Source organism: Mastigoproctus giganteus, chromosome 4 (assembly GCF_048544385.1).
Source record: "Mastigoproctus giganteus isolate SK-2022 chromosome 4, ASM4854438v1, whole genome shotgun sequence".
NCBI lineage: Eukaryota > Metazoa > Arthropoda > Arachnida > Uropygi > Thelyphonidae > Mastigoproctus > Mastigoproctus giganteus.
Genome location: NC_143578.1, coordinates 119,158,649 through 119,183,519, shown reverse-complemented (window position 1 = coordinate 119,183,519; position 24,871 = coordinate 119,158,649). Strand labels below are relative to the sequence as shown.

At 35.9% G+C, this 24,871-nt stretch overlaps 1 protein-coding gene across 2 annotated transcripts in view; it reads left to right on the top strand.

Annotated features, from left to right (window-relative positions):
- The window catches only part of LOC150087020 (uncharacterized), a 246,071-nt gene that overhangs the window by 141,846 nt on the left and 79,354 nt on the right, over positions 1 to 24,871 (top strand). For both annotated transcript variants that reach the window (XM_090371751.1, XM_090371750.1), the window contains exon 8: positions 13,972 to 14,263. In XM_090371751.1, the coding sequence (XP_090227877.1) occupies positions 13,972 to 14,263 (292 nt within the window). The remainder of the gene's footprint in view (positions 1 to 13,971; positions 14,264 to 24,871) is intronic.

The window sequence follows — 24,871 nt, the reverse complement described above, 5'->3', positions numbered from 1 at the left end:
ATTAAATAAAAATTTAATCTGATTATTTAATTAAATAAATTTGATTAATTAAATTTTAAAAAAATTACAGTCTAAACTAATCTCGGAAGACAGAAACATCTATCCAGGCATTTTTATGATTTTTATACAAAACAGGAAAATTAGAAAGATTTTTAAATGCTCTCGGTTTTTTTTTTGACTTCCTATAATGAGTACAGACAATCTGTGTGTCCCAATGACATTTGCACACACACGGCAATTGTAACTCGCTCTTTTCTTATCTTAAAACCTGCTGCAGGCATTTCTCTTTTAAGTGGCTAGGGTTTTTCTCGGTAATGCTTTCCATAATAAGCCTGTCTCATCAACATAAAAGTTTTCTTTCTTGTAATTTGCTTAACTGAAGCGAACTTACTTTTAAAGGACACCACTGCCGGTTCATCTGCAGAAAGTTTCTCGCCTTGTATGTCTAGTTCGTGTATACCCTGTCTCAGTTTAAAATTTTTCAGCCAACCTGTGCTTGCCTTAAAATCTTCATTACCTCTTAATTTTCGATTAAAATCTAATGCTTTTTCAAACAACATTGGGCCAGACACTGATTCACCTAAACTTTGCTTCTGAAGAAAACAAAAAAATAAAGCTAAATTTTTAAAGTGGCATTTTCAGGTTTCAACATCATCTTTTTCTTTCTAGATCCTCTTCACTGTCCATAATCGACACAAATTCTGTTATAGCATTGGAATTTTTCTGGATGTCATAAATTGTTGAAGTCCCCACATTAAACTCTTTGGAGAGATTTCCAAAGTTTTCACCATTTCTAATTCTATTAATAATTTCCGGTTTTTGTTGCAATGTTAAAACTATGCATTTTCTTTTCGTTCACATTTTACTGTAAAAAATTGAGAAAAATAATAAATCGCACAATTTCGGGCTGATATTATTCTTACCAAATTTGGAGCTAAACTAATCTGAAATCCAAGAAAACCCAGTACAGTGTAGTCTCTGTGATATTTTTCTAAAGGTCACAGCCATAAAACAATTTCGAGTTTTCGGTTTATTAGGCTTTTTGTTTGTACAATCTATTATAAACGGATAGTAAACATGACTTTCACTTATTATAATCAAAATTCAATTTGCAAACATGATCACTATAACTGGCACTTGCTGTACTACCGTTAATATATATTTAAAAAAAAAAGGAAGCAAGATCAGCCTTTCAAATTATTCCTGATAACTGATGTTCTGGATAACCAACAGTTCTACTGTACTGTATATTTTTCAATATTAAGATGTTTTAGTTTGTGGAATAATTAACTTATTCCATTACATATTCGAACGGTAACTCCACCAGGGAAAGTGATGGAGTTACCATTCGTAAGCTAACTTGTCGTGTCATCCTTTGAATTGGTGGGATATGTGCAATGTCTCAATATTTAAAAGTTAGATACTGTGCTTTCTTCTTTCCTTTATTATTATTTTTTATATACTTTTACAAAAGATCCATTCTTTTTCAGTGCTATATTCAAACACATATGATCACAAAACTTTCGGTGACTTGGGTGAATGTATACACAGTCAGACCACTCTTTAGTGAACTTCCATAAAGCAAAGTTTGTTGATTTCTCCTTGGTCGTTAGATTGAAAATAGTTTCCATATAATGAACTGATTTCGAGAGACCTGGGTACACATTTTTCGCACCTTTGCCATTTAGGCAATAGAGCTGATGCTGTAGAAAGCACGAATTAGAGTTAAAACATTCCATGATGTAGTGGTGCCTGTTATACCTATACAGCCGCCTCTACTGTACCAAGAAGTTGCACTGGTGAATTGCTATCTATGAGCAGAGCCACTGTCCTCATCGGGGATATGCCTTAATCTTTACCAATGGTTGTGGAACCGTTGGTACAGATTAGGCATATCCCCGATGAGGACATTGGCTCTGCTTAACCTGTTTTATACTGTAAGCACCCTGCTGCAGAATTAGGAGAGAATCAATTTTCCTTTATCCTGGAAATTCATATGTTTTTTTGCAGAAATGAGTCTTCCACACTTCCACTAAATTTCACCTGTTTCAACTAAATCAGTTTTGTTTTAGCTGCTGTGCAAGTAACCTTACCATGTCTAATCCTTGAGTGTAGTGGAAAAGATGGGATGGGATATTAAAAAAAAAGAAATTGCTTTAAAAGTTGGTATCCCTGCCAGTAGAGATTCTGAAAAACCATGTTTCGATTCTCAAACTGTTGGAGGAAACAGGACTGAGTCAGAAGCGTGCAAAATTTTGCCTGTATGGAAGATGTAGATGAAGCCATTTTTAAGTGGAGATTCGAGACCAAAACATGTCGAATTGCCAAATCGAGCAATTAATAGAAGAAAAGGGTATGGAGTATGCATATTTTCTGGAGCATAAAACATTCCAAGCCAGTTCTGGTTGGCTGGACAAATTTTAAAAGAGCCATGTCTCACTCGAAAAAGTTATTTCTGGCAAAAGTGAGTTTGTAATCAAAGAAGACTCTATCCATTGGAAAGAAACAGTTTTAAAAAAAAAATTATGAAGAACTACGAGCCCAAAGACATACTCAACGTTCACGAAACAGGTCTAATTTTTAAATGTTTGCCTAACAAGACACTGACTTTTAAAGGTGGTAAAAATAGTAAGGAGATAATTACCATCTTAGTTGGTGCAAATATGATTGATAATGAAAAACTGAAGCTTTTGATAATAGGCAAAAGTAAACAACCCCGATGTTTCAAAGGAGTAAGGTCGTTCGAGTTGAACTACAAAAAAGCAATGATGACAGGTGAAATTTTTGAACAGTGGATTTTAAATTTCGATAGAAAGATGACAAAAGAAAACAGAAAAATCATGTTGATTGTCCACAAACTGCCCCTTCACTTTGAAATTACCCTCACTCAGTAATATCAAAACTTACAGGTGTGAAACTTGTTTTCTTCCCTCCGAACGAATCCCTTATCTAAACTGCAGCCAATGGACCAAAGCTTTATCAAAAATTTGAAGGTGCATACTGAAAAAAATTATACTGTGAATGGAAACCAACCAACCAACCAACCTATAGACTGTGTTATAAATTTGTGGATGTGCATATCAGAGTTGGAGAATGTGTGGAGTCAAGATGTGACATAAACAACAACTAAGAATTGTTTTGCTAAAATGCCAATTAACAGCGACTAGAGGGATGAGCTACTACAAACATTGAGCGATCTTGGAAAGAACTCCAAGCAAGAGTTTTTTTAATCGGCAGAGAAATTGTTCTTGTTGAATTTTTAGGAGTTGATAATGATATCATAGTAGCTGAATATCCAAGTGATTCCAACATTTTGAAAAGTATTCAAAGAACTAGTGACAGTGTTGACGATGAGTTGGATGAAAATGAGGGCAATGAAGGCAATGAGCACCTTCCAAACATGAAATGTTGGCAGTATTTGAAACTTTGCGTCCAAGGCCTTCAATGTGAAGAAAATCTGCCAGAAATTATATTTGAGTGTTTAAACAAATGGGAACATTTTTATGAACAATGTATAGTAAAATCCAGTGTACAACAAAAAATAACCAAGTATTTAACAAAATAATTCTTAAAAGTGTATTAATGTATTGTGCACATCATGTAAGTAGTCATTTCTGAATGTGCTTGTATTAATAAATTGTTTTAAAATGTTAAAAAATTTATTCATTCCTACTGATTTCTGATTTATTTTCAAGAGAACAATTGATTTCATTATATAGTGGTCCAACTTATATATTTATGTATAAATTTTTGAATGCACGCAGGATATTACAAAAAATTTACTTTGCCTGCAATATCCAGTGTGCATGTATTGATGGGTATTTTTTTTTAACCTTAAATTTAAACAATAAATTAAAATGGAAGTAACTATTAGTATGTAATATTTTTTAAAAAAAATTGAAATTATGTGTTTAATGGTTTTTTAAAAGATGAAAATGGAATGGAATTGATTATCCATTAGTTTTGTCTTCCGTTTATCTCCATAACATATTTATTAATTTTTAGCAAAATTTTTACACACACACACACACACACACATACACACACACACACAGTAGAATGTCATTTATCCGGAATAATTGATGTCACCTCTACCACATAATTTTTTCAGTTACCTTAGAATTAATTTTAAAAAATTATAAACTTATCTTGGAGAACAGAAACATCCATCCAGGCATTTTTATGATTTTTATACGAAACAGGAAAATTAGATAGATTTTTAAATGCCCTTGGTTTTTGTCACTTACCAATAACGAGCGTGGGCAATTTGTGCGTCCCAGTGACATTTGCTCACACAGCAATTGTAACTCACTATTTTCTCATCTTAACTGGTGCAGGCATTTCTGTTTTAGTGGCTATGGTTTTTCTCAGCAGTGATTTCCATAATAAGCCTGCCTCATCAACATTATAAACATTTTCTTTCCATAATTTGCTTAACTGAAGCGAACTTACTTTTAAAGGACACCGTTGCCAATTCGTCTGCAGAAAGTTTCTTGCCTTGCACGTCTAGTTCACGTATATCATGTCTGTTTAAAATTTTTCTGCCAACCAATGCTTTCTCACACAACATTGGGCCAGACACCGATTCACCTAAACTTTGCTTCTGAAGAAAGTGCACTCTCTAAAGTGGCATTTTCAGGTTTCGACATCTTTTTCTTATTAGATCCTCCTTCACTATCCATAATCGACACAAATTCTGTTATGGCATTGGAATTTTTCTTGATGTCGTAAATTGTTGAAATCCCCATAATCTCTCTTTGGAGAGATTTCCTAAATTTTCACCTTTTCTAATTCTATTAATAATTTCCGGTTGCAATGTTAAAACTGTGCATTTTCTTTTTGTTTCGGGTTGATACTATTCTTATCGAATCTGGAGCTAAACTAATCTGAAATTCACTCATGGTTTCCGAGAAAACCTGGGGCCTCCGTAGCCAGGTGGGCAGGAGCAGCAGTGCGTAGCACACGCTTCTTGATTAGACCGGGCTCGAGCCCGTGACCACCAAATACGGAGGATGCGGAAAGGTCAGGGAATGACCACTGCATATCCCCTGAGCAATATGGCCTTAGTTGCTAATGCTCCTAAAAACAAACAAACCGATAAAACCCAGTAGTTTCTGTGATATTTTTCTATAGCACTTTTCTGAAGGTCACATAGAATTCTAGAGGTCACAACCATAAAACAAAACAATTTGCAGTTTGATTTATTAGATTTTTTGTTTGTACAATCTGTTATAAACAGGTAGTAAACTCGATCTTTCACTTATTATAATCAAAATTATTCCGGATAACCGATGTTCTGCTGTATTATTATTATTTTTTAAAATATTTACTTTTTTCTATTAAAATTACAAAATTGCACATATAGTAATTGAATTTATTAAGAAATGTTAAATATTAGTATTCTCCGAACAGAATCCAAAAACCATAAACTTTTACAAGAAAATATGAATAAAATGGTAGCACATTACCTATTGCGGGATCTACTATCATTTTTGTTATAACTAAGAACATTTAATTCAAGGCTAATTATATTGGGGAAGGCTTGACAAATCTTGTGAAAAGAGGCAAATATAAAGTCCTGTGAGAATCTAGCCAATTGGAGTCAAGTTATTGGACAGATGGACAGTTATATAGACACATGGAAATTGTGATGACAGAAGGTGCTTTATTTTGTATATAGCAGGGGTGGCCAACTTAATTTGTGATGCGAGCTACTTTTTTCCTTCAAAATGTGTTTTGCGATCTACCATCTCAAAAATTTCATTCCACAAGGTTAAAAATGTTAATCAACACATTGAAAATGTTAATAAATTTTAAAATTCAATACAATTCGAAATTCTTATTTTAAATTCATATGTATTTAAAATTTTAATTTACGCAAAGTTTGTGTCTTCGTGTCATCTGCCAAGCTTTCAAAATCGGGGATATACTCTGATCAGGCCAACCGTAAAGAATCTTATGTATGCAAGTCCATAAGAGCACAGCTATTCTTCGTCTTTGTTTGTTTCAAATACGAAAAGGCTGATTATCTGCATTTTTTTTACATTTGGGTACTTTTCTCGGCAAACATTTCCAAAACACCTTTTTATGATGATCTAGCTTTTAGGAAGATATCGTTTCTCAATGTAATAATATCATTTTCAAGTAATATTTTCGCCATGTGAAAAACCGCAGCGATTTTTTCTGCAATTTGTTTTATATCTAAGTCGACATTAAATGGATAAGAAATATACAGTCATTCCTCGTATAGCACGATAGTTGTGTTCCTAGAAACCCTCGTGCAATATAAACAACAGGCCCTATGGGAAAAATAGGGTTAGGTGCCGACCACCCAAGATTGAACACACATTTGTAACCAAAACATTACCAACCACAATAAATTATCGTAATAAAATACTTTTGTATTTTATTACGTAATAAAATATTGCTGATGCTTTTGCTTCTATCATAAGCAAACTTGTTTTTTGCTTGATTTTCTATCCAAACAGATGACAGCCGTTCCATCTCTTCCAATTCTTTGTGTCTTAATCTAATGGATTTTAATTACGCTTTCAGTTATTCCTGCTATGAAAGTTTATTTTCTCTGCATTCCTTGTAATTTTCGGCGTTGCCTCATTTAGGCCTGTAGCTCGTGCAATATCACATGCTCTTTCATTTCGCTCAAATTTCAAATTTCATATTTTTTTCTCTATCGACAGAGGCGAACTGAACATAAGCCTTACCGGGGAATCACACTGGCCTCTGGCCCACTGGAGTTTCCCAGGTGGGCCGGAGTCCGGTGTGATTTTGACCATAAACACTAGTATGAGGCCACTACAAGTTTTCCCAGGTGGGATTTTTGACCCAGTCTGCCTCTGTTTATCGATATTGCTTTTCTTTTTCTCTCTGAATCTGTAGTGTCTTCACCAGGAAGACACTACAGATTCAGTAATCTATACCTCTTAAGTATTTTACTCATTTTTAGGGAATAAAGCACAATTACAAAATGAGGAAGCACACTTGATACACATAAACAAAGCTGTGTGCATATAGCAACTGAATAAACAACACTGTAAAGGCAGAGACACACTATGAACACCTCACTAGCTCACATTTTACTAAAGCACATTTTTGGGGGTTACTACCATAACACAATAAAAACAATTTCCAGTTGCGTTCCTGCTAGTGGAATCTGTTATAAACAGGTAGTAAACTCAATCTAATTGCATTTGCGATAATATCGATAGCTGGAATTGTGTGGGGTTTTACATTATTATGGTGAAATGTGTTTCCCCTTCACTGATATAAAAAATATAAATACATTTTCAGAAAGGCGCCTCCTTAGCCAGGTGGGAAGGAACAGCAGTGCGTAGCACACGCTTCTTGATTAGACTGGGGTTCAAGCCCGTCACCACCAAATACAGAGGATGCGGAAAGGTCAGTGAATGACCACTGCATATCCCGGAGCAATATGGCCTTAGTTGCTAATGCTCCTAAAAACCAAATAACAAACAAACATTTTCAGAATCTTCTCTCCATTGCTGTTGTGTTGCATTCAGTTGTGGTGATTCCACGTTTGACTGCCATTTCTTGTAAACACAAAGGCGAATCGTGCATAAGCGAATTCGGTTCGTGTTATATACGATATCGTTCCCCTATTTATAAATCATATATGATCGAATTCGTGTAGTGTAAACACATGTTATATGAGAACTGACTGTATTGAACAATGTCTTCAATTGTTTTAAAATCACTGAATCTGGTTTGAATTTAATAGTGAGAAACATATTTCTCACTATTAAATTCAAAAATGGGATATTTTTGCAAATGATCTTGCATATTTGCAAAATGGTCGGAATTTTTTTCCTTTGAGATCTTTAGCCATTGCCAAAAATTGATATTTATATGCAGAAATACTACTAATCATGTCACCCACATTTTTATTTTTTCCTTGTAATTCCAAATTCAGATCACTTAATTTACTTGTAAAATCTGCCAAAAAAGCTAGATCACACAACCACTCCGTATCTTGTAGCCGCTGATAATCATCTCCCCTTTGATCAACAAATTTTTTAATTTCATTCAGCAAATTTCGAAATCTCTGTAGAAACTTACTCCGACTCAGCCACCTCACATCTGTGTGTAATATCAGATCTGGTTCTTTTTCATCGAGTTGCATTTTGAAAAGTTTCCTTTAAATAGTTGTCCTCTGATGGAATTCACGATTTTGAAAGCGATGTCCATAAATAACACTTTTAGTGTTTAATCTTTTGCTGGCTAACACTAGTTGTGGATGATACAGTTGTAACTCAAAAAATCTGGGAATTCATCATCCTTTTGGCACAATGCGATGAATCCATTAAGATACCTCGTAATTGCTTTAGCTCCATCTGTTGTTACTGATATGAGCTTAAATAGTGGTAATTGAATTTTTTCAATAAAATGTTTGAATGAGTTAAAGATATCAAGACCTCTAGTTCTTTCTTTTAACGAAACTATACCCAGCAGTTCTTCTCTAGTAGCAGAATGCTGTGATGCATCGCATCACAGTATTTCGAGATAATTGAAGATCTTGAAGGGCACTTTTAATTTCATTTTTGTTCTTAAAATTTTTGAAAAGAGAATCTGTTATTTCTAAAAATGCGTCTTTGATGAATTGACCATCAGAAAATGATTTGCATTTTTTGCAAGAAGATGACTCACTTTAAATGATGCTACAGTTACTGCTTTAGATTGTAAATTACGTGTCATGATTAAATTTTGTTGCACAAATAATCTGGATTTAAGTTCTAATTTATTTTTTCTAAGGTCACTATTCGGCAGAAAATCCGATTGGTATTTACCATGGAGTGCATTGAAGTGCCATTCTAAATTTCCTTTTTTGGGTATAGCCACGGAAGCATTGCAAATCGAACAGCAACATTTTTCTTTCACCATTACAAAAAAAAGTATTCTAGTTTCCACTCTTGATGAAAATGATACGTTTTATTCTTTTGCGTAGTATTCATTTTAAATCAAAAGGTATTAAATTAACACATAAGTACTGTCCGGTTATTAAATCAGCAAAAGTAATGCTTACCGATTAAAACACTAAGTGCGCAAACCAGAAAAATATTCTGCCTGAACAGCTAACATAGGATAAATGATGAAGAGGATTCCCAAATGAGGAAGTTGTTTCTAAAATAAACGGACAAACAAACCTCTGTTTATTGCTCTGTTTGGTTATATCCTTATAAGAATCAGTTTTGAATGCCTTTGTGAGATTTCTCTAAAGCTATTTCTGGAGGTCACGACCATAAAACAATTTGCAGTTTCCTGTTTATTGGGCTTTTCTGTTAGTGCAATTTAATTGTAAATGGGTAGTAAACTCAATCTTATTGCATTTGCAATAATAATGACAGCTGGAATTCTGTGGTATTTTTCGTTATTATGGTGAAATGTGTTTATCCTTCAATGAAATCTTCAATCATGCAAAAAAGAAAAACAAAAATAAATTATCAAAATCTGCTCTTCGTTCCTATTTCTGAAGCTTCGTAAAAAGAAAAAAAAAGTAAATAAATAACACGCAGGTAGCGAAACCCGCTGCACAATATAAAATTTTGGTAGTATACCTGACCGCGGAAATCGAAGGATAACTGTATATTTAAAGTTCGTCGTAATCGACCGAAATTAAAGTCGCTATCGACTCATTGACCGCCCCTGATATATAGTAATGTGCCTAAAAATTGTATGGTTGAAGAGTAATAAAAATTAACAGTTGCGATTAAATTGAATGCCCAAGTGTATAGAACATAAAACTGTAGACTTTTATTAAGTGTTCTGTAAAGTTATAATCTTAGTGATTGATAACAAGGTAACTAAATTTACTATTCACTTCTATTAGCTTGTTAGCTGTATGCTCAAAGCCTGTATTAAGAATAGTTAAGGAGATGTTACTGGGAAAAAGATGGGCAGTGGCCATGTTGTTAGAGTTAGTTGTTTGTAGCATATAGGTTTTAAAATTTTACACAAAGGGCTACTAGTTTACCTGATGACTTGTTAATTCTTTTCATGGGACTGCGTTTTGGTCTGTATACACTCATAAATGTTTTCATATAACAAGTAACAACTTGATTATGAAGTTCACACCACAGTCTGGAAGTATCTGACTCTCTTGTTGATCACCAGAATTGAATTCTTCAGCAGCTTGCCTTTGATAGCTGTCACCTGAATAATAGTCCTATCAGACATGTCAAGCCTTATTCTATGGATAATTTGGTCCTTATAGTTCTGGTCAACTTTAAACTATTCTAGGAAGCCCTCTCCAAGTTTCACACTATTGTATTGTAGAGATTTTCTTCTTTATTTTCAAGTCTGTACCAAACCATATACAGTTGGTAATCTAGAAACCTCTATATTACACAATTACAGTGGAACAGTTATTTAATTTGTTTTTTTCCCACTGAAATTTATTTGAAATTTTTTTACTATTCTAACTGTTCTCCAGTGACTGGATAGGGGTTCCATAAGTAATTTCTTATTTAAGTTGAAATGCTAAATTTCAACTTAACTTTCAACTTGTGAACTCCTCTGACTGTGTGGTTGTTCCGGAGTATAACCAGAAAATTTATTTTATATAGGTGAGCATAGGTAATCATTATCCCACATCTACAAGTTGTTCACAAGGGTCATTACTAACAGATTAGAAAGAATACTTCTGAATCATGCCAGACCATGAGAATGTAAAACCTGGAACTAATCAAGCCAGAGAAACACACAGTATATCTTTTTACTTTCCTTATCCGCTGGGTCGTTTCCCTATACTTATATCACTTGTAACACACTTTAACCGTGTTTTTTAACCGTACTACTAAAATTCATGATTTATTTTAAAATTCACCAATGCCAGGGTCTCTATTTAGAGGATGGGTTGTAAAAAGGAGGAACAGTGCCCTTCTGAGTTATGTTTCTTCTTTTTACCAGTTTACTATTCTCTATTTATATTATATTTTACACTGTTGCTGCTGCAACTCTTGTGTCCTTTGCCCTGTTAAACATTTGTTTTTTTTTTCCCCTTCTGCCCTCAGTTATCAATTTCTCATTGTGTTCATGGCATATCTTTTGGTGCCATTGATCTGACAATCGAAGTTTTAAAATTTACATGTTATTGCTGTTACGCTTGTACTACTTTGCATTGGTTTGTATATGAAACACTATGTCCCAGTGGATTGTTGTGATTATGGTCCTTTTAAAATGTTTTCGGTGATGTTTAAAGCTTCCCCCCCACACACCTTTCTTTGGCTTTTCCTTTCCATACCTACTGGAACCTAGGCATCAGTACTGGCGCTGTTTCTGTGTAGATATAATTTTCTTAATCGTATATCTTATTTTATTTCACCGGTAGTTTTCAGAATTCTATTTTTTTATATTTGTACCTTCTATCCATTCATCTTATCTCCTTGGGTTTGGTATCCCAAACAGTTAACTTTCTTCTACCATCTTTACATATACTTCAAAATCTAATTTATAATACATATTACACCACCCTGCATGGTTTACAATGTATATAAACTTAATAGCTGTTTTACTCGGTTTTTTACGCTGATTTCAGAACTGTTCATTTTTTCCCCTATCACGTACCATTTTTTCACAAATCACTTAAGTTAATTCATGAGTTGTATTATTGAATGTATTAAGGTAGGAGTAACTGCTGGGAATTTGTAACTAAATCTCTACATGTTGGCAACACTGCCTTTAGTCATTTGTTTCCTGACCTTGAGAGTGCCATGTATCTGTGAGCTCAGTTTATTTTTGAGGTTACTGTATCAAACTTGTGCTGAAAAATAAGTAAAACGTCTTCACACTAGTGTATGAACAATCCAAACTTATTTTGTTATATTTGTGGAAGTTATGTAGTTTTCAAGCAAAGAGCAGATATTACAGAATTTGTAAAAAAAAAAAAAAAAAAAGTATATTGTACTTATTTTAGAGTGAAACTGTGACCCTGTGTTGAAGCATTGAGATTGTGGGAAAATGGTAAAAAGAAGGCTCTGCCATTTGCAAATCCCATGATTTGCCTACACACTGCTGTGATGGCTGTTACTTTTGCTTAGGTAACGTAGATGGATACAATGCAAAGAGTAAGAAGGGCATTGTTTTCTAATATTCCATCTGCCATTAGACCAGTTCGACATGGAAATAACCTGCAGGGTCTGGCTAAAGAGGGACAGTTGGTTACGTGGATCAAAGAACATAGTTGATAAACCACTGGTAGACCTCAAAGCTGTCCTCCTTCCACCCTTGCATATCAAACTGGGTTTGATGAAACAATTTGTGAAACCTTTACCTCAAGAAGGTCCCTGCCTCAGCTACCTTTGTACTAAATTCCAATTAATCACCTAAGAGAAGCTAAAACAAAGTCTATTTTTGGATCTTAAATTCCCAGACTGATGAGGGACCGAGAATTTAAGGGAACTATGAATAAAAGAGAAAAAAGTGGCATGGATTATCTTCGGGTCTGCTTTTGAGAACTCCTTAAAGAATAATAAGAATCCAGACTACAAGAATATAGTTGAATATGTGTTGGCAAACCTCAAGAAGCTGGACTGCAACATGAGTGTCAAGGTACAGTTTTTACACTCACACATTGACTAATTCCCTGAAAATCTAGTAAATGTTAGTTGAGAACAGGGAGAGAGGTTTCACCAGGACATTAAGAACATGGAGATGAGGTACGGTACCAGGGAAGGCCTCCGTAGCCAAGTGGGCAGGAGCGGGAGTGCAGTAGCACACGCTCTTTGAGTAGACTGGGGTCAAGCCCCTGACTGCTGAATACGGTCGATCTGCCAACCCGCACTGGACCAGCGTGGCAGATTATGGTCCATTTCCCTCAGCATGAATTGTTGAGGAGGCTTCCATCCTGCAGTGGGTTGATAATGGCTGCACTTTACTTTTACCAGGGAAGGTGGAATGTCAACATGATGGCTGACTATTGCTTGTTTCTGAAGAGGGACTATAAGTAAAAGGATCTACAAGAAAATCAAACAAAACAAAAATTTGTCCCATCATAGATCAGTATTTAAAATGAGAGGTGAGTGTTTGGACTTTTTACCACACTGCCCTTTTCACTAGTGTTTCAACATGTATTTAAATACACGTTGAAACACTAAGTCTGGTAAAAGTAGTGTGTTCACAGATTCTGCCAAAATGAATAATACTTTGTGAAAAATCAAATTTTCGTTCGTGATTTTTGAAACCTGGTGTAATGGAAACAAATCACTGATTCATGTAAAGGATTAAGGAAATTTCTGTGCAGAAAATATACATATGCTGACTTTTTAAATGCAAAAGCTTAGTATTAATAATATCAATTTAAAAGAAAACATTAAACATTTTAAATTTAAGCATTTGCCATTGTATTTTCAGCTGTCTCAAATCACTGATTTGGGAAAAATTATTTCCTCTATCATATACTGTATTTGTACACATATACATTAATAGTAAATTTTTCTCCTATGTGTATTAAATCTACAGAAAAAAATCAGTGATTTCAGATCAGATTTGAATATCTTTGACATTTTATAAATTATTCAATAACATTTTATTATTAGGATATTGCACATGGCAAGGCATTTATATAGATATATTTGAGATATATATATATATATATTTGAGATATATATATATATATTTGAGATATATATATATATATATTTGAGATATATATATATATATTTGAGATATATATATATATATATATATATATGTCACTGTTGCTTTGCATGAGTCCATATCTGATACTATGTATTTCATAGTATATTATTCACATATTTATCCATTTTGTCTGTGAGAGAGCCACACACATGCACACACAAATATATATATATAATTTGTTTTTCTTAATTATTATTTTCTGTGATACGGTTATTTTAGTACAGCCTTTGTTCTACTTTTTCTTCCTGAACACCTGTGTAATAAACACCATTGGGCTTATGTGATTTTATTTTTGGATAGGTGGAATGTAAACGAGCAGAACCCCGCGATTTGTCAAGAGGTAACAGGACACAACAACAAAGCAATAATAATATGTCCAATAATCAGTGGGGACCAAATATGGGAATGGGTCCAACTCCAGGAGGATGGGGACCGGGTCCTGGTGGACCTAACATGGGTCCTGGTGGTCCAGGAATGGGACCTGGTGGACCTTCTGGACCAATGGGTCCACCTATGGCTAATGGAATGATGCCTGGTGGTTATCAGGGTGGCTGGGGTGGACCCCAGCAGCAAGGACCATATGGACCACAAGGTAAGAATTTTAACAAGTTAATGCTTAAGGTAGATGCATAGCTTTTGTTGGATCCATGATAAAAAAATCCACCTATTTGGAAAAAGCTTTATTTTCTCAGCCTTTTCCTTCCCCCCCCCCCCAAAGTAAAACTACATTAACATTGGAATAAAAAAAAGGTGTCCCCCCCACCCATCATCTTCTTTAAAGTTAGTTAAAGAAGGTGGTTGTGATAAATGCTGGAAAAGAGAATAGTTTGCCATCATTTCTCAGTTGGTGAAGAAGAAAAAGGAACAAGAAAGCCAAATTTTATTCTGCAGGTTTTCATTTCCAGCACAATATATATGATGAGACCCAGGGATGATACCCTCTCATGATGTAGAAAGCAATAAAGATCAAAAAGAACTCAAGTTTATTAAAAACTGATACAATTAAATATTTGCTTTTTAAAGGAAGTGAAAATGAATTATACATTTTCAACTCCTAACTTGCATTGTCAATACAGTCTAGAAATAAGAGTAATGAGAGACAAGTATAGATACAGTACATTAAGAATATCAAAACGAGGTAATGCAGTGAAACTTTAAATATGATAAAAAAAAAAAAAAAAAACTTAGTTACAGAAAGTTTGCACGCCACATTGCTGATATTGTCCAATTAAATGACACAGATTTAAATGCTCTATGACTTTGAAATAAATTTGGTAAATTGCAGATTCAGCTTACAGCCAGCTACTTTCAGTTATGAATTCCTAAAACCAAAACATGTTTCCTTATCAAAAGTCTGCTGTATTTGAACTCTAAATAATTGGGAAGATACTAACTGGTTTTAGAAATAAGTTAAATATTTTTTTAACTTTGGTAACTTAAACATAATTCTATTTGGAGAATAGTTTTTTGAACCAAATTGGAACATTGCTTTCACAAAAAAAATAAGTAAGTTAATAAATGTTTCCAGTATTTTTAACTATCATTGAATATAAAGAAATAGATTTGCAGGCGAGTTCTGTCTATTTTAATTTCAGAATCTACCAGACACTCACTTTAAAAAATATAAAGGGAAATAGTTAATGTACAGTGGTTCTTGTTCAGGGATTTGACAATGAAGCATGAAATATAACAGGTTATCCCAGGTCATTTTTGGCAATTTAATAATTCCTCATAGTAGTGCTGAGTTGGGGAAGGATGGGTGAACAAATTCTTACCTTCTTTTTGTGGTGCAGTTTTAGAAATGTTCTTGAGGGCCAAGTTTGAACAGCAATTCTATTGTTAAAATAAAAACTTTGATTAAACATTTTTGAGGATCATATGATAGCATATTTTTAATATAAAATATGAAATTTACTTTGTAGATTTAAAAAATATATATTTCTAGATTAAAGAAATAACTAAATCTATATTTTACAGGGACAAATGCCAGTGGTTAACTTGTGCGAACTGAATAACATAAATTGCTTAAATATGAATAAGTGAAAAATGGCATATAATTGTAATAATAATAATAATAGCAGTAGTAGTAATGATTGCAATAAAAAGGGTACATAGGACAATATTAATGATGATGATATATACAGACATTAAGCTAGTTCTAAGGCTTAAAGATTCAAAGATCTACATTGGAGAGTGCGTGTAGCGATCCTATTTAACAAGCCCCCCCTTATGTGTTTGTCGAATTCCACCTAGGAACGGCAACAGTAGCAACTAACTGAATTGATGGGGTGCTGGCATCACGTCATGAATTCTGCACATACAGGGCATAATTATTTCCAGTCTGTATAAGTCGAGGCATCGAAGTCACCATCTACTCTGTTCAGAGCCTCTAACATCTGCTTTAGAAGGAACATGTTGGTTAATGCAAGCCTGTTATGGTGGGCCACTAATGTGGGTGTTGCTCTATGCCAATCTGGTAGTTTCATTTTACCAAGCATGCCATTCAACAGCCAGGTGGATAAAAACAAATTCCAAATTTGCTCGTCTCAGGTGGCACTCAAAGCAGCAATTTATACATGGTCAAGACTGGAACATCCTTAACAGATTCATCAGCTCCACAGTCTACCCTGCCATTCTCTGTGGAACCTGCTTTTTTCAAAAAAACTGCCGTTTCCATCTTGTGTTTTGGGAAGAACTGCGCTTTGCAAAAAAAATAAAATAATATATTTTGTGCATGTGTTTGCCAAAGTACTTCTTGTTTTCCTCCTTACAAATACCCAATCGCCAAGTTTTTGAAATCCAAAAGTTTGCACCTAGATGCTGCCAGCTATATTGGTGCTCATAGAGAGTTAAAACTGATGATGGATAATTCTGTAAAATAATCTTTTGAAGAATACTTTGTGCTCATCTCTTAAAAAATTTTTAGGTTGGAATATACAAAGTATTACCTATGTGTGGTAATGTTTGTCTATATAGACTAAGAAAAAAATCAGCAAAGACTGACATTTGGAATAATATTGAAAACTTCTGTCTTGAAGCTACAAAAAAATAATGCACAGCTTTTCTTTCTGTCTTTAGGAATTCTTAAAAGGCATTGTCAATCAGGGCTACTCTAGTTGGCTAATTTTAACTGAGAGAGGAGTATGGTTCTAACCCTAATGATCCAAAACTAGTAATTTCCCACTTTAAGTGGTATTGTAAATACATTGGTGTCATTCAAGTCACTGCATATACAGTAAATCTTCACTAATTTGGTTACAGTTAATCCGGATGTCAGGCAGTCGGGATTGAAACATGAAAAATTCTGTTCACAGTTGAGTATTTTGAAAGACACGAAATTTAGGAAGGCAGATGAGTAACTCTGACTGTGTGCTGATTTTCGACTGTGCAGAGAAACGGAACGTATGCTTGCATGTTGTTCAGTATCGTTGTTGACTCTGAATCAGATGTTATTGCTTATATTGCTTCATTTGCATACGTATTTATACATATATACACATGTGCATAAGTTAACATAATTTATACAATTGTGGGTTCTAAAGAATTAAAAAGTTGGATTAAAAAGAAAACGTGTTACTTTAACTAACATTAACAAGCTAAAAGTGAAAGGACAACTTGAAAACTGGGTTTATGAGGGAAAAAATTGCTGAAGAATTTGGTATTGACCAACAGGCTGTGTCAAATATTAAAAAAACAAAGAGAATCTATAAAGATGTTTGCCTTAAAATTTGATGTGTGGAGTGATAAAAGCAGTGTATCAAATAGACAGCATTAAAAAAGGCAAAAGAAGTGCTGGAAGAAGCTATATTTAAGTGGTATTCGCAGCAAATATTAAGTGGTGTAGGCATGTGACGCCAATGCCACCTGAATGTATAAAGAGAGAACAGACAATACATTTATCCATCTATCAATAGATTAATGTATCATCTTTGTATAGTTTTTAAATAAAAGTTGTGCAGTGATATTTTTTTATATTTATCAGCACTGCCTATATCATTACATTTTCCATTTATTTCTGTTCTAAGTTTTTCTGTCTTTTAAGGCTATCTTTTATTTCACTAATCCCGATGACCTCTCCCCCAATTAATCTGCATTAGCGAGGGTTTACTGTATTAGAATTAGCATTAGTAGAGACATATGATGCAAGAAAGCAAGCTTATATAGGATCGGCCAAAAAAAAAAAAAAAAAAAAACTTCCCATTTCACCCATCCATTCACTCCAAATGTTTGCCTAGTTCTGCCTTGAACTTATTTAAGTTGTTGACCTCCACTACAACAGATGGAAGTTTGTTCGAACTATCAACCACCCTCTTTCTAAAGGCAAATTTCTGCACATCTATTATACAATTGTCTTTCCTCAATTTGAATTTATGCCCACTCGGGTGAGTAATCTGAGCAAGAGGGTGAATCCCATCAGCATTGAGCTTGCTCAACCGTTCAAGGCCATATACACCTCAATTAGATCGCCTTTCAGGTGCTTAGTCTGCAGAAACTGCAATTTGCAGCACTTAAGCCTTTCTTGGTAAGACAACCCTTTGTTCCACTCGCCAGTCTCATTGCCCTTCTCTGTACTCGTTCCAGCAGCTCTACATTTTTCCTAAAATGAGGCCTCCAAACCTATATACAGTACTCATGGTGTGGCATGACCATTGCTTACACAAGGGGACAATCACCTCCTTATCCCTGCTAGAAAAATTCCTGTATTTGACAAGACACCATGAGCCGTCAGTCTGCACTGCTCAGAAAACTTCATATCTTACTGCAAAATTATCCCTGGGTCCTTTTCATTCTCTGCTGCCCTGAGTGTAGTACCACCCAGTTGATACCACAATGCATAAAAGGATGGCTTTGTGGGAGAAGACAGAGAGTGGTAATCAATGGACACTGCTCTCCGTAAACTAATGTTATTGGTGGAGTACCCCAGGTACTCCACCAATAACATTAGTTTATTGGAGGAGTACCTGGTGTTGGGCCCATTGTTGTTTTCTGTGTTTATCAGTGATATTGATGAAGGTACCGTATTTCCCCATGTATAAGACGCACCTTAATTTTGTGGCCCGAAATTTGAAAAAAAATGTATTACATAAAGTTATTGAACTGAAGTTTTATTCATCATAAAATTCACACAACTCCTCATCCTGTCAAAACTCCCATCCATTAGCTTGTCCTCATCTGTGTCTGATGACAAATTACTGTCTTCATATATTGCCTCGTCCTCAGTTCCATCTGTGGCATTTGAAATGCCACGCTTCTTAAATGACTTGACAACGATCTCAATCTTGATATTATCCCAGGATCTTTTCACCCAGGTACAAACTTCTCCTATAGTTGGTTTCTTCATTCTTCCTGCTGGTGTCAGATTGTCCCCAGAAGACTTCATCCATTGGTTCCATTCGTCTCTCATGGCAGCTTTGATGGGTTTGTTAATGCTGACATCAAGTGGTTGGAGCTGGGATGTCAAGCCTCCAGGAATAACGGCAAGTTTTGTTTTTTGCTCTGCAGAAATCTTCTTTGTGTTTTTTGTTGTGTGCCCTGAACTGATCAAGCACCAATAGGGCAGGTTTGCGTAAGAGCCCACCTGGTCTCCTGCTCCAAACTTTCTCAAACCAGATCTTCATCCTATCCTGATCCATCCAACCCTTGTCATGACGTGGACAATCACTCCTCGAGGAATGTCTTCTTTTAGCATTGTTTTGCATTTGAAAATCAGCATAGGAGGCTGCTTGATTCCGTCGGCACAACAAGCTAGAACAGCTGTATAATGGCTCTGTTCATGTACACTTGTCTTCACAGTTACAGTTGTCACCCCCTTCTTATCAACAGTTCTGTTACTTGGGACATCAAATTGAAGGGGGACTTCGTCCATATTTGCAATCTGTCCCAATTCAAACTGGTGTGTCTTCCGACATTGAATGACAAAACGATGAAATTCAAGGACCTTCTCCTCATAGCTTTCAGGCATCTTTTGGGCAAGTCTGGTGCGTGTACCGCATGCTTAGTCCATTCCGTTTCATGAACCTGAAGCACCAATTGTGTCCTCCTTTGAAATCAGTAACTTCTTTTTCATCAGCAATTCTTCTTGCCTCATGCTGAACCGTCTTTGTGGACACAGGAATTCCAATTGCCCTTTGCTCTTCAATTCCCTCTCTAAATCAGGCCATTTTGCTGACTTGCCTCTCATGGCCTTCTTCTGCCATGGCATTTTCAGTAGGGTTTCTTCTTCCCATAGCCAGTCTCCTATTGTTTTCTCAGTTGGAGGAGGACCAAACTTACGTTCAACAGCACGATTTCCATTCACTTTTGCAAACTGGATCACTTTTAACTTGAATTCAGCACTGTACGAAAATCTTTTCTGAGCCATTTCTGGGCAGAACGTGGCAAAACATAACCTAATATACCGGTAACAAGTGCGAAACAATGAGCGCAGAGACAACAAAAAAAGCGGGAAATGCAAGTAAAAAAAATCTACAACCGCTGTATAAGACGCACCCAGTTTTTATACCCCAAATTTTTCGAAAAAAGGTGCGTCTTATACATGGGAAAATACGGTATATCAGGGTAGATGTCTAAGTTTGCAGACAATACGGAGATTGGCAGGCTTGTTAATTACAGTAATGACAGAATGCTACTGAAACAAGATCTCGAAAAGTTGGGCAGATGGATGGAGAAGTGGGAACTGAAACTTAACATTGACAAATGTAAAGTACTCCATATGGGAAGCAGTAACCCCCGAGTAACGTATCAACTGTGTGGTACTGCACTGATGGTGGTAGAGAATGGAAGGACCTTGGGGTAATTGTGCAGGCACAGCGCCTCCGGAGCTAGGTGGGCAGGAGCAGCAGTGCATAGCACACGCTTCTTGATTAGACTGGGGTTCAAGCCCGTGACTGTGAGGATGTGGAAAGGTCAGGAAATGACCACTGTGTATCCCTGGAGCAATATGACCTTAGTTGCTAATTCTCCTAAAAACCAAATAAACAAACAAACAGTTGTGCAGGCAGCTACGAAGTTTCTGATCAGTGCAGATGGACTGCAAGAGTAGTTCATGGTGTCTTGTCAATGACATACAGGAATTTTTCTAGCAGGGATAAGGAGGTGATTATCCCCTTGTATAAGGAAGGTCAGGCCTCACCTTGAGTACTGTATACAGGTCTGGAGGCCTCATTTTAAGAAGGTTATAGACCCGCTGGAACGAGTACAGAGAAGGGCAACAAGATTAGTGAATTGGACAAGGGGTTGCTCTTATGAAGAAAGACTTAAGTTTTGCAAATTACAGTTTCTGAAGACTAGGCACCTGCGAGGTGAACTGATTGAGGTGTATAAAGCCTTGAATGGTTTGAGCATACTCAGTGCTGATGGGGTTCTTCCTCTTCCTCAGAATAATCGCCTGAGAGGGCATAAATTGAAATCGAGGAAAGACAGTTGTCTAGAAGTTTGCCTTTAGCCAGCGGGTTGTTGATTGCTGGAACAAACTTTAATCTATTGTCGAAGTCAATAGCTTAAATAGATTCAGGGCAGAACTAGACAAACATCTGGAGCAAGTGGATGGGTATAATGAGAGGGTTTTTTTTTTTTTGGTTGATGCTATTTAAGCTTGCTTTCTTGTATCATGTGCCTATGCTAATGCTAAATAAGAATGACTGCCAGTCATGCAGCTCTGTCCTAGTTGTAGGTACCTGTTAGAGTATCAATATTTTGGAATATTATTTGCTGTTTTATACTTGTAATCCATGTTTTTTAAAAATGACATTTCTATGTTTATCACTGTCCATTTTTCAACTGTTTCTGAAACATAATGCAAATAGCCCTTCTTAATGTACTTACTGACACAAAAGATTTCAACCTTTTGGCTTTCAGTTTTGATTCGATGGAATCTTTAATGGCCATTATCAACCTTGTTTTCTTTGCATTACAGGAAGGCAATATTGTATTGTAGCTTATTGGTCAAGTGCAAGACTGCAGTTTCAGTTTTCATGCTCTTTGAGTGGATGTTCAAGCCCATAACTACTAAATATGATTAACGATTGTGTTCATGATTTGTTGCAAACTTCTCTGAACTGTTGTGCCAGAGTATAAACAGGAATTTTTTATAATCTGCAAGGTATATATTCTTATTTTCTTGGTTGGATTTTTTTTTTTTTTTTTAATCTTCTTATGCCAATGTTTGTGTTGGTGAAGTTATTTCTTTAAGGAATAATGTCACCAGCACAAATATTGGCATAACTAGCTAATCTTTGGTTTTTTCAATAAATATGATAAATATTTTAAAATAAGGCTGTCCAAGATAAGAATGTCTTGATCAATCTCAAGCTTCATTTTATGTCTATGTTAAAGCTCAAACAGTGGTAAAACAGTTATTTATCAGTTCCAACTCTGTTTTGAACAGTCTTAAGAGTAGGAAACTTGCTTCTTGTCCAAACAGTAATCAAGCATTTTGGTCTCTTCCCAAAGCTATTGGCCATAAATGCTGTCCATCTGTGCTTCTGCTTCTGTTGCATTCTCAGCTAGAGATAAAGCCTACTTATTATCATCCTGCTTTTCTTCTAACTTTGTATCAATGATCTTAGCAAGCTACCTACTACTTACAACCAATACACTCCATTGATTGCATCTTGTGATCTTGGGTGCCTCCGTAGCCAGGTGGGCAGGAGCAGCAGTGCGTAGCACACACTTCTTGATTAGACCGGAGTTTGAGCCTGTGACCACTAAATACGGAAGGTGCGGAAAGGTCAGGGAATGACCACTAAATACGGAGGGTGCGGAAAGGTCAGGGTATGAACACCGCATATCCCCGGAGCAATATGGCCTTAGTTGCTAATGCTCCTAAAAACCAAATAACAAACAAACAAACAAACAATCTTGTGATCTTTAGACAGAAGTATGTTAGAATTCTGATCTCTTGATCCAACAAAGATCCAGGTCTTGATTACATTTCTCCATTTGTTCTCAAGACGTTGTTCTACCCATTCTGCCTTTCTTTTAGGTGTAATTAGTTGAGATATTTTTCGAAGCTTTCGTCCTGCTGAAGGCCTCTGATTTGAGGCCAGAAAGATACCCTCTTTCACGTTTGTGAAATTTGGAAATTTTTCACTTTACTAATGAAATCCTTTAAAATTAATCATACTCCTTGCTCTCAGAAAACTCGAAGCAAAATTTAATGTGAAAGGGAAATCTCCAATGGATCTACTAATAGAACATTCACACTATTTTTTCTGTGGTTCGTCATGGTTCACAAGCACCTCTTTGAGGCTAGTGATGTTTGATGTAATGGTGTTTTGTAGAACTATCCCACAGCCATAGATAAAATTTTGTGAACCCATCTTGCATGTCCATTGTTTGTTGTTTGTTATTTGGTTTTTAGGAGCATTAGCAACTAAGGCCATATTTCTCCGGGATATGCGGTGGTCATTCCCTGACCTTTCCGCATCCTCCGTATTTGGTGGTGACGGGCTCGAACCCCGGTCTAATCAAGAAGTGTGTGTGCTATGCACTGCTGCTCCTTCCCAGCTGACTACAGAGGCACCTACGCATGTCCATTTAACATACTAGTAATTTTGAGGTCACTACAAGTATTCTTTCAACAAGTGGTATGGAATTGCTTTGAGTAATGTCTTCATGCTGTAGTGTATGTCTACTTTAGATGAACAACCAGGGACTTCAGGTTTTAACTTCAGGTTATGGAAAAGAACAGCTTTTAGAATTTCTCAGTGTCATTTCCGATTTAATGTGTACTTGCGACACTTCCTTAAACTCCATTGAGAGAGTAATATTGTGACAGTAACAGAGTAAACTATTTAACATAAAGAATATTACCCAAAATTCAGTTTCTTTTTTTTTTTTTTTCTTTCCCTTTTTTTTTTTTTTTTTTTTTTTTTTATATTAAGACAAGCTTTGATATTCTTAATAAAGTGCTTCTGCTTTAGTCTCAGGAAAAAATTCAGATTTACCTTTAGAGAGGACTGATGAATCAAATCATCTAATCCTTGGTAAACAGCTCCTGCTCGAACATCTCTTTGTCGAGCCTATGCTCAGCATTGGTTGAAGCTCTCAGGTGCTTGCCAAGTGCACTTTGGTTACATTCCATTTCATCTTCTGAAGAATTTAGTGCATACTGTCATCATGAAGGATTGGTCTCCTCACTGAAGGCCCCGAGTGCCAAGCGATATTAGTGACCACAGCGCCTTTTCATAGTGATTATCTGATACGCTTTACTGTAAATACGTTTTTCCTGAGTTTCGCAATCCGTTAACTCTTGAGCATTATAATTAAATAGATCTTTCAAATTATATAACCCAGAAAGGAAAGTACCTTTCTTTAACCCCCTTTTTTATTTTTCGTTAATACTAACCTTCTCTTCACTTGGGTCACTAGGTGGCACCGCTCTTGCCTCCACATGGTGGGGCTGGTAACCTGGGAGAAAAAGATAATCTCCCGGGGCCAAAAAGAGCACGTCATGAGTAAATCAAACTCAGACTTATCTGGGCTGCCAGATGCACCCCAGACATCAAAAAAGAAAGATAGTTCAATTGCAGGAACTTCAAAACAGCAGAAAACTGACTCTGACATCTATCCTTCTCCAGCTTTCCTGATCATGCACTCAACTGGTGAAAATGCAATTGGCAAAATCTTGCCATTTAGAGCACAAAAGGAATTAGAAAGCAGAGCTGGAGCTCCTAAGTCTGTAAAAAGACTTAGGTCAGGAGATATTCTGATCGAGACCTCTAATAGTAAACACTCAGAGCGGCTCTTGAATATTAATCTGTTTGCTGGAATACCAGTTACTGTGACACCCCATAGATCACTGAACACCTCTAAAGGAGTGATCTCTGACTGGGATTTAATAGATGTGTCCAAAGAGGATATGCTTGAAGAACTTAAAGAAGAAGGCGTTATACAGGTCAAGAGAATTTCCACCAGAAAAGGAGTTCTGACTCCTACACGCAATCTCATTTTGACCTTTAATACACCGCATCGCCCAGCATCCATTAAGGCTGGATATCTGGTCTGTAATGTCAGACCTTATATTCCAAACCACTACGGTGTTTCTGATGTCAGAAGTACGGATATTCCCAGACAACTTGCCGGGGAACTCCTGCTTGCGCAAAGTGCAGGTCAGTTGAACACAACTGCGAAGCCTGTACTGCTCCCCAACCGATATGCCCAAACTGCAAAAAAGATCATCCCGCTTACGCTAGAACAT